General features: G+C 42.0%; 1 protein-coding gene across 4 annotated transcripts in view; it reads left to right on the forward strand.

The window, feature by feature from the left end:
* The window catches only part of PPP2R3B (protein phosphatase 2 regulatory subunit B''beta), a 38,640-nt gene that overhangs the window by 14,102 nt on the left and 13,198 nt on the right, over positions 1-11,340 (forward strand). For all 4 annotated transcript variants that reach the window (XM_079972756.1, XM_079972758.1, XM_079972757.1 and 1 more), the window contains one exon: positions 9,306-9,491. In XM_079972756.1, the coding sequence (XP_079828882.1) occupies positions 9,306-9,491 (186 nt within the window). The remainder of the gene's footprint in view (positions 1-9,305; positions 9,492-11,340) is intronic.

Below are 11,340 nucleotides of genomic sequence, written 5' to 3' on the forward strand. Positions count from 1 at the left end.
AGCTGGGAATCTAATAACTATCTTGCTTTCAACTGGAGTGCAGCTTGACACTGGAAGCTAAATTGCTAAAGTCCACATTTATCTTATTCACATCTCTCCCCCCTTCTGCACTTTCAGAAGTTTTCAGTTTTTGATGTTTTATTGTGTTTTTAATATTTTGTTGGGAGCTGCCCAGATGGGCAGAATAATAATAATAATAATAATAATAATAATAATAATGCCTCATTTCCTCACACAGGCATCAGTGGAAATGTTAATCTGCTCAATGCTATTCTTCCCAATTTACCAAGTTGGAGTAAAAAGTGATGCATGTGTGCAAGCATGCAACTAGGGTGGCAAAATCCCCAACAACCTAGCCTTCCTGCTGCAGCATTTTATACATATATGGGTAGTCCCAGGGGTGTTGTTAGTAAGTGGCCCAGAGGGCTGAAGCTATGAAATGTTTGCGCTGGGCCTGGAACTTCTGTGTCTCCCCCTTTGTCAAAGCTTTGTTATAGGGCATTCTGGACAAGTTAAGATAGATAGTTGGGGAGTATTGGTGTTGCACTTTCTGGCTTGCCTAGCCATCCTGTAAGCAAAGAAGAAGAGGGGGGAGGCAAGCCCTTCCCACTCGTGCTCAGTAAGCTACAAGGTGTGGGGAGGGGAGTGACTATGGAGTGGGGAGGACAGCACACTGAATGGTGGGGGATAGTAACCAGGAAGTTTATTGGGTGAACATGAGCCAATAATTATCTTGTAGTCTGTTGTCTGTCATCACCATCCGGAGAAAACTGTTGATGTGTGTATTTTTTTCTTTTCTTTTTTACATCTTGCATGCATAAGTGCTCTGCCCATTTCAGAGATGGAAACGTGTTTTCTGAAAAGTCTTCTTCATGCATATATTCTTGATAATAAAATACACATCATGTCTGGCTTGACTAACTTACGTGAGGGCCGTTTTCTTGATTTCCAGCTGTAGCCAAGACTGTGTCAATCTATTATTGTTGGTTGTCATGTGTGAGCAATAATCGGCTAGTGGCAGGGTAGTTGTAAATATATGCAGTGACTGGATTGGGTGAGGAAGGATGTATATGTATGATAGAGGGACAAGGGGGTCAAGTTACATGTAGGACAAGACTTGTAGTTTTAATTAGCATTGATAGCAGCAGACCTTGCCAAAGATTGTGTGGTTGGGACAGAGGGTCCAATCCACATTGCAGTGTACTGGGTGCAGAAAATCCTCTCTGCCTCTGTCTACCCCCACTCCTAGCATACACCAAACTATGATGTGACAGCAGAAGCCACCTCAAATTTGCATCTACACATAAAAGCTAGCGCGCGAATTCATTTATTGAGCCTTTGCTCTGAGTCTCTTAGGAGACTAGCAATACTTCTTGATGGGGCAAATAATGTTTATAGAAATAAGCGAGCTGTGGTATTCAGTGCTGAATGATTGTTCTTCAAGGTGCAATAGTGGATTTCCACAGCCTGCTTCCATTCTGGATCCTTAGCTACTGACAACAGGTAGATTTTTGGCAGCAAAAGTTTACAAATTTTATGCAAGAGGCACAATACTGTGGGATTTATTTATTTATTTATTGCTACTTTCTTTCACCTTCATGAAAAGAGGAAGAGAGGAAAATCACATCATTCTGTGGGCCTTTCCTGAGTTTTTTAAATATGCGAGTGTTACTCATTGCTTACTTGAGAACTAACTTTTTGTTGTGATGAAGTAGCATTTCCACAACATTCAGATATCAGTAGCATGTTGCTGGAAATATGCTAGGAGTACATTCAGCTGCTGTGATTTAATGGAAGGTGCTTTTAGGACATGGCTTAATCCAGTACATGAGTCCATCGACCAGAACCTCAGTGCAATTGCTTACCTTCAGTTTCTGGAGTGATAGTGTAGATTAAGTCAGGCATGGAGTGAATTCTTGCTGTGGGAGGAGTCCATCCAGTAGGGCCCACCATCTGTGAGTGTCCTTCCTGCAGTCTCTGATTAAGAACTTGCAGGACAATCAGCTTCTTTTTTCTTTTCTTTCTTTCTCCCCCCCCCCTTTTTTTTTGAGAGTGTAAAGGAAGTTTCCTTTTAAAAGAAGTCCAGTGTTCCTCTGTTAGGAAGCTTGAAACATTTTTGAATCTGTTTACTGCACCATTGAGCTACTTTGTGCTTCATTTATTTTAAGGTGAAAGAGAAAGAGGTGTGTGTATGTAGCATATATATGTAATGTGGCCTTGTGTATATATAATTATATATATGCATGAGGCAGAGAGTGAGATGCTCCTACCCCTTTTTTCCTCTGAAGCCACAGCTTGAAATGTGCAAAGAGGCAATCGAATGCTTGTAGCTTGACATTCCCTCCCACTTGTGGCTTTGGGTTGCCCTGTGCTGGAATGCTGGCCTCTCTTATGAGGTCACCTTCATACCCCAGATTTTGATCGCTAGATGTAAAAATAGCCCATTTTCAGGTTTTGCTTGGGTGTATGTGTGTTGCAACCACAAACTCTTAATATAAATATAGACCTGCAAGCTCATTATATATTGGGCAACTGTCCCTTCTACTGTTGTAAGAACCTCCTCTCTTAAATACAAAGATGTAGTCAAGAAATGTTTCTGACATTAGGAGGTAACATGTTATTGAGTTGCAGGGTCTCAAAACATTTTTATTTAACTTTTTAAATAAAAAACAACAACAAACCACCATTATATTTGTTTTTCATATAATAACTATTGATCTAATGTCAGTGAACATTTGCCTTTGTGTGTGTTTTTTTTTTAAATTTCTGAATGAAAGGCTATTTTTCACTCGAAATTAATTACTGTATATTGTTTCTGCATCTTTTAGTGACTCTTCCCTCATCTATGCTATTTTAACTTGTTGCCTGGGTCAGGAGTTGGGAAACTCCAGACTTGTGGGGATTTACTTCATTTTTTGCTAGTACCATGAGGCCATTCAGTCAGATATTGGTGCAAAAATTGGCTCAGAAGGGCAGACATAGAATTAAAGAACAGAGTGCCTCTGAACATATGCTTGGACCAGGAATTTGTTTGCATTCCCAAAAATGAGGTCACTGAGTTTCCCCCAACTTTGTTTCAAGCAATACATACTTTTAAGGGTTTTTTTGTTAAACACTTGAAATCAGAACACTTGCCCACTGTACTACACATCACCAGAAATCTGCCATTGATCCTGCTCTATCTTCTTTCTGCCATTGTCTAGACCATTAACTTTAATTACTGGGCTGGACTAAGTGGGTAGTTGCACTACAAGCATTGCCATTACTTTATTCATCTTTTTTGGAATTGTTTCTAAGCTGGACTCCTACATTTGTTTACCTGGAAGCAAGCCATGTTGAACTCAGTAGGAGGACTTCAGAGTAGCCATGTGTAGGATTGTGCTGTGTATGAGAATCTCTGAATTACCTGTTGCTTGTGCCAGTAAACTGTGTAGTGTGTGAAGCATTTCTTAAGTAAATAGGATTATTATTTACTGTTTACTGCAGAACTAGTATTACGTGGCACCTGTAACCGTGCCAGTTCCACATTTTGAAGCTGTTAAGTGGGCATATATGGGATAAGGCACTCCTGCAAGTAAACTTGTCCCAAGCTGTTAAGCACTTATATACTAACAGCAAGACCTTGAACCTGGCCCAGTAACAACCAGTGCAGATCTCTGAGTAGAGGTGTCATTTAAAGTTACATTTTGTTTTTTAAATGTGCTTTAACAGACCTGAAGATTTTCTTAGGAAAAAGCAGAATGTGTTATAATATGAAGTGCTGTTGCAGTCTCTGTTGCCTGCCAATACTATCACAATGGCTAACAAAGAATGTGTGAGGGGCACTGTTTGGCATTGTACTCTTGCATGCCTTCCTGTAAGACTGCAGAGCTCTTTTTTCTAACTCAAATCATGTGTCTAAGTCTTCAGATTTATGCTGGAGTACATTCACTTGAATCAGTAGTACACCTTTCTCTCCCCTCCACACCTGAGTAATAACTGGTCAGAAAACAAGTTTCTCTCTCTGTGGTGGCTGTTGTGAAGAAACAGTTGTTTAGATGTGTGCTGGCTGAATCTTGCTGCTATCAGAGCTCATAAATAATTGAAGGAATTTTTTTGTTGAAACCTCACAGTATTTTCTGTTGTGGACATTTAAAACAAAGAATATCTACAGTGTTATCCCTTGGCAAAAGAGTAGTGTACAGTATTTGCACAAAGTTATTATATTGTGCAGTTCTTGAGACCAAACCTAAACTTGATTCAAGACTGTGTCCTAATAATAATCTGTTTTTGATATAATGCTGCGCCAAGCCTATGCAATAGAAGTTGCATGTTATGCAGCTCATAAGTATACATGGTCTATTTTTTTAGCATTTTTTGTATTTATTGATTTGTTTGTTTGGTTGTTTGGTTGTTTATTAAATTGGTTTAGTGCCCTTCATCCGAAGATCACAGGGTGGTTGGCAACATAAAAATACAAAATGAGAACACAAAATACATAATAAAACAAAAGCACATCAATAACCCCCCTCCTACAAACACATTTAAAGGGCCATAGAAAGTTTATCAGCCAAAGGCCTCATTATAGAGAAATGTATATGTAACGAAGGCTCCAGATGAGGCTCCCTGAGGAGAGCATTCAGCAAACCGGGAGCCACCTCTGAAAAGGCCCAATCTTGTGTTGCCACACTCTGGACCTCTCATGGAGGAGGCACATGAAGGAAGGCCTCAGATTATGATTGTAGGGTCCAGGTCAGTTCATATAGGGAGAGGTGGTCCTGAGCCATTTAAGGCTTTATAGGTCAAAACCAACACTTTGACCTTTATAGGACAAAACCAACACTGCAGCCAGTACAGTCCGGCCAGGATCCATGTAATATGCTCAAACCATCTTGCCCCAGTAAGCAACCTGCCTGTTGAATTCTGCACCAACTGAAGTTTCCAAACCGTCTTCAGAGGCAACCCTACTTATAACACGTTGCTGTAATCTAAGATAGAGGTTAGCGGAGCATAGACAGTAGTTAGGCTATACCTTTCCAGATAGGGGCACAGCTGGGCCATTAGCCGAAGCTAATGGAAGGCACTTCGCATCCCTGAGGCCACCTGAACCTCAAGCGACAGTTAAGGATCCAGATGTGCTCCCAAGCTGCATACCCACTCTTTAAGTGGTAGTGTGATCCCAACAAAAGCAGGCACCCTCCTAGGGAACTGCTCATTAACAGTGGCTCAGTCTTCTCTGGATAACCCAATGCATCAGTTTCCTGTAGATGTTAAACAGCATAGTGGATAAAATTGAACCCTGAGGAGCCCTGCATTGAAGGCTGCACAGGCCCACGGATCATTCCCCAAGCATCATTCTCTGGAAACAACCATCCAAGTAGGACTGGAACCACGACAAAGCAGTGCCACCTAACTCGGACAGCCACTCCAGAAGGATACCACAGTATCGAAAGCCACTGAGAAGATGAGAAATAGACATTATCCCTGACTCTCTTCCAACAGAGATCATCATTCAGGGCAACTAAAGCAGTTTATGTTTCAAACCAGGCCTAAACCCCTATTGAAATGGATCTAGAACATCATTTTCCTCCAAGTGCACCTGGATCTGGTCCATGACCACCTGCTCAATAATGTTGTCCAAGACAACTGACTGATAGTTACTTAAGATTTTCAAAATGCAGGGAGGATTGGTTTTATTGCTGCCTCCTTCAAGCAGGTAGGGACCACCGCCTCACAAGGAGGAGGCATTAATCACCTCCCTGGCCCAGAGTGTGGCCTGCCACAAACGTTGGGCCAGTGACGTTAGGGGCCAGAGCCAGTCACCTCGGCATGGATGTTGAAGTCCTCCAGACCCAGCAGTCTGGGTGTCCTCAACACTGCCTATGAGACTAGCTTTGTCACCTCAGGCAAGGAGACTGCTAGGCAGCGAGGTGGCTGGTAAACCAGCAGAATGCCTAATCTATCCCAGTTGCTCAATGCCAGGAACACATTACTTTCATTCCTCTCTTGCCATATAGGTAAAGGGACCCCTGACCATTAGGTCCAGTCGTGACCGACTCTGGGGTTGCGGCACTCATCTTGCTTTATTGGCCGAGGGAGCGGGCGTACAGCTTCCGGGTCATGTGGCCAGCATGACTAAGCCGCTTCTGGCGAACCAGAGCAGCACACAGAAACGCCGTTTACCTTCCTGCCGGAGCAGTACCTATTTATCTACTTGCACTTTTGATGTGCTTTCGAACTACTAGGTTGGCAGGAGCAGGGGCCAAGCTACGGGAGCTCACCCCATTGCAGGGATTCAAACCGCCGACCTTCTGATCAGCAAGTACCAGGCTCTGTGGTTTAACCCACAGTGCCACCCGCGTCCCTTGCTCTTGCCATATACCATATATCAAAGCAATTTTTCATTGTGCAGGCTTGTGCACCCCTTTTGGTCATCATTTCTCTGCATCTTTGGAGTAAAAATGTGTCAGCATATATCATCTACTTCAAACTCTAAAAGGTGTTTACTGAAGGGCTTACTGTCTGCTGATGGCAATGTTTGTGTTTCCTCAAACAGCTGGTGGTCGTGTTTAGCTGTCACAAGCCTAACATGTAAAGAGCAAAGTACTTTTGTAAAGAAGGGAATGCTAAATATAATCAACATTTACCAAATCTAAAGGCTTAACATGTTACACTCTGCTGTCCTCCATTTGGCTGCAGTAGAAAATAATTAGTGCTTACAAGCTCAAATTGTATGGTGTGTTAGTGCTGTTTTTCATTGTCATGAAGTTTGTTATAGTGAGCTGTTTTGCAAACTTCAGTTTTCATTTCTTAGCTTAAACTTTTTTGTGCCATTTGGTGTGTATACACTAATGTAGCAGTATGTATACCAATATTATGTGGCAAGAGAGTTTAAACCCTGCAATCTGTATAATTTATGGCCCTATTAGTCATAAGGTAGGGAATTAGCTATGAAGAGCACTGAAGCTCTGACCCTTCACTATTGGAAATACGGTTGTCCTCCCCCACCCCAGTACAAGATAAAGCGCCCACATATTTCTGAACCTGCCTTGGCATCCATCCAGCAAGGCTTCAAACTGTAAAAAAAAATCAAACTGGAGCTTTCAGAGTGCAGAATTATTCAGCCAATAACAAATTCCAGTACTCTTCTTCAGTAATGTGAATCCATAGCACTCTGCCTATGCTTGGCTGTTTCAGACATTTTTGCAGAGCTGTTTAGGTATGGGCAGTGTTAGAAACTGTGATATGAAAGCTAGGTGCTAAATGGCATCTTAAACCAAGGTTATAGGCACACAACAGAATGTCTAGGCGCACTTTTTTTTATAACAAGAATACAAAGCTGAAAATGAACTGCAGCTAAAATATTATGTTCATTTTTCACATGGTCTAGTCCTTCCCCTGCCCACCCCCGTAATATTCTTAAAAGGGTCTCTTCTTCAGTCTTCATGGAGTAGCTGGAAGTGGGGAGGCAGAAAAAGTTCTTCTTTTCCTTCCACTCTGCAGTTTTAATCTGAAATCTTAGGTGCAGTTCTTTCTCGGTCTCTCAGTGGCTTTCAATACCACTGGGCCAACTGTATTACAGCACTTCCACTCTTACCTGTGAGAATCCAGAGAGTACCATTGTGGAAGTGCTCTTTGGCCTCCTGGTACTTTTAATATAGTATTCCACAGGGCATTATTTTGTGTCCAGTGCTATTTAACGTATGTTCCTACAGAACACCTGACTCAGGAGTTGCTGTGTAAGACCTGGGCCAGTGCCTGAATGTAGTGATGGACTGAATGAAGGCCAATAAACTGAATTTGAATCCAGAGAAGAAAGAGGTTCTTTAGGTAGATGGTCTTGTGCCAGAAGATAGGCCAGATGCCTGTTTTGGACTGGGTTGTACTTCCTCTGAAGGAGCACTCCAAGATGCATCTTTAAAGACCTGAGTGACCTCTGTGACTACTAGTGCCTTTTGTCTAGTATGCTGGCTACAGACATATCTTGATCGGTGTAGTCTGAGCAGTAGTCTACGCATGGTACCCTCAAGACTGCTGCAATGCAGGGTTGCCCCATGAATCTGAACCAGAAGTTCCAGCTAAACGGTTGATGAGGGCATACGGCCAACAAACCTTTGCTAAAACATCTGCACCATATACAACTGGGCCAGGCTCAAGGTTCTCATTAATATTCAAAGCCCTGAACAAATTAGGTCCATGATATCTTAAGGACCTCCTGAGAGCCCTTATATGATATCCCAGCTGAGTCACCGTATCACACAGAGGAGCACTGTTGATAGCTTCAGAAGCCCAAATGGCTTCAACTAGAAGTAGGACACTTAGTGTTGCTGGCTCCATGCTGATTCTTCAGGCATAACTTTTTCAAGAAGAACCAGCCATTTTTACCATTGTTTGTATTGTTTTATGGTGCATGTTTTATTGTGCTTGCATATTCTGTCGTATATTGCCTTGATACCTTATTTGAGATGTGGTGATCTATAATATTTGTTTATAAGTAAAGCTAACGTTGCAGAACAGTATACAATTCTATTATATAGTGCAATCATATGCATGTCTATTCAGAAGCAAGTCCCATTGAGTTCAATGGGACTTACTCCCAGGTGCGGATAAGATTGCAGCCTTGGTGTAGCATTTCTCAGATTTATTCCATCTGTTGTTCCCTTTGCTGTATGCTGTCATATTTCCAGATAGCAATATGAATAAAAGATAATTCCTTGTTTACCAAAAGCAACTTTTTATCAAGTTGCTCATTAAAAACTGCTATTGCTCTTTTTTATTTTGACTAATAGTCACATCTATACATACGTTGACATGCAATTTCTTCCCCTCTTTAAACTGAGCCTTAAAAAAAAAAAAGCAGCTGCCCCCTCATTTCTTCCAAGGATGCAGTATCACTTTCCACCCCTTGTTCTCACCATTTGAATTTGGAAAAGAACTTGCTAAACAACTGGAAATTATAGTGTAGTCTTGACACATTTAGCAAAACTGTTCATTATTTGCTAGTGATTACTTGGTAATGTTGGTTCCAATAATAGATTAACCTTTGAGCAATTGCAGATGTTTTGTTACCCATTTCCAAAAGCGTGAGAGGAGGCTATAAGGCAGTTTTTTCTATCACAAATTTAAAGAATAGTGACTTTCATTGTTAGGCTTCAGAAAAATCTCTCATTTCCCTCCCACCCCCAGTTTAAGGGTTATTCCTATATTACCATATAAATGTTATAGTGGTAGGATTGTTAAGCGTACATTTCAAGACTTGGAGACAAAACTGTCAAGATGCCTATTTTAGTTTATGTCTTAAAGTTTAATTTTTCCTTTTTCTATAGGTTCAGTCAAAGAAAGAAGAACCTTTGACACCATCTCTGAGCCAAACCATTCCAACATTTTATTTTCCTCAAGGATGTCCGAAAGAAAAAGTGAACATAGATAGTGTTATTACTAAGATAGAGAAAACTTTTGCTCAGTTTCCAAATGAGAGAGCAACATTAGAAGATATGGGTAAAGTTGCAAAGGTGAGCCCAATAGGTTTCTCTTCTTCTTGCCCAGAAGGATATGAAGTTCATGAAGAATATCAAATATACTGAAGTGTGTGCAGTGCAATCCTAGGTGTGTCCATAGGGCTGCATCCTTAGTATATTATTTGGGAAGGAGAAAATAATTTTTAAGTGGGACCTACCTCTGACCATGGGACGCGGGTGGCGCTGTGGGTTAAACCACAGAGCCTAGGACTTGCCAGTCAGAAGGTCGGCGGTTCGAATCCCCACAACAGAGTGAGCTCCAGTTGCTCAGTCCCCGCTCCTGCCAACCTAGCAGTTCGAAAGCACGTCAGAGTGCAAGTAGATAAATAGGTACCACTCCGGCAGGAAGGTAAACGGCGTTTCCGTGCACTGCTCTGGTTCGCCAGAAGCGGCTTAGTCATGCTGGCCACATGACCCGGACACTGTACACCAGCTCCCTCGGCCAATAAAGCGAGATGAGCGCCGCAGCCCCAGAGTCGGCCACGACTGGACCTAATGGTCAGGGGTCCCTTTACCTTTACCTCTGACCATAATGGTGGAGTAACTGCCACTTACCAGGAAGGGGAGAGATGAGGCAGCAGGATAGTTGGCACTGTGTGGGTGCATTGGTGGAGGTGGTACTCCTCACCAGCCACTCCTGTGCTATACTGATATAGGCTCTCACCTCAAGGAAGTGGCTTGCATTCCACTAGCAGCATGTGAGAATATGGCCTGAATCACAAAGACCTGTAAAATATGCGGTAGCAGTTTCTTTCTTGCATGGTGCATTTTAATGTATTTTTAATCTTTATTGGAAGCCGCCCAAAGTGGCTGGGGAAGCAAATAATAAATTATTATTATTATTATTATTATTATTATTATTATTCACCAGGTTGAACTGTAAATGGCTGAGCACAGTTAGGCTTTGTGTCATCAGTGTAGTCATAAAATTGACCTAAACATATTGTGCCTTAAGGATCTCTCCAGTGAGTTAAGGTTCGCTGACAGTCTGTATAAGTTATTTATGCAATAGAAAGGCTGACAATAACAGATTTTCCTATGGAAAGTGTTGTACAGTGGTACCTCTGGTTACGAACTTAATTTGTTCTGGAGGTCCGTTCTTAAGCTGAAAGCGTTCTTATCATGAGGTGCACGCATCCTGGTGCAAAGTTCACAACCAGGAGCAGCTACTTCCGGGTTAGCAGAGCTCGTAACCTGAAGCGTTCGTAACCGGAGGTACCACTGTATTTAAAGAGAAGTAAAGGAAAAAGTGAAACTCAGCAGTGGCCAGAGGATTGGAGTAGATCAGTCTACATCCCAATCCTAAAGAAGGGCAGTGCCAAAGAATGCTCCAACTACCGCACAATTGCACTCATTTCACACGCTAGCAAGATTATGCTTAAAATTCTACAAGGAAGGCTCAAGCAGTATGTGGACCGAGAACTCCCAGAAGTGCAAGCTGGATTTAGAAGAGGCAGAGGAACCAGAGACCAAATTGCAAACATGTGCTGGATTATGGAGAAAGCTAGAGAGTTCCAGAAAGACATCTACTTCTGCTTCATTGACTATGCAAAACCTTTGACTGTGTCGACTACAGCAAACTATGGCAAGTTCTTAAAGAAATGGGAGTGCCTGATCATCTCATCTGTCTCCTGAGAAATCTCTATGTGGGACAAGAAGCTACAGTTAGAACTGGATATGGAACAACTGATTGGTTCAAAATTGGGAAAGGAGTACGGCAAGGCTGTATATTGTCTCCCTGCTTATTTAACTTATATGCAGAATTCATCATGCAAAAGGCTGGGCTGGATGAATCCCAAGCCGGAATTAAGATCGCCGGAAGAAATATCAACAACCTCAGATA

The sequence above is a fragment of the Podarcis cretensis genome (genome assembly GCF_951804945.1).
Source record: "Podarcis cretensis genome assembly, chromosome: 4".
Taxonomy (NCBI): domain Eukaryota; kingdom Metazoa; phylum Chordata; class Lepidosauria; order Squamata; family Lacertidae; genus Podarcis; species Podarcis cretensis.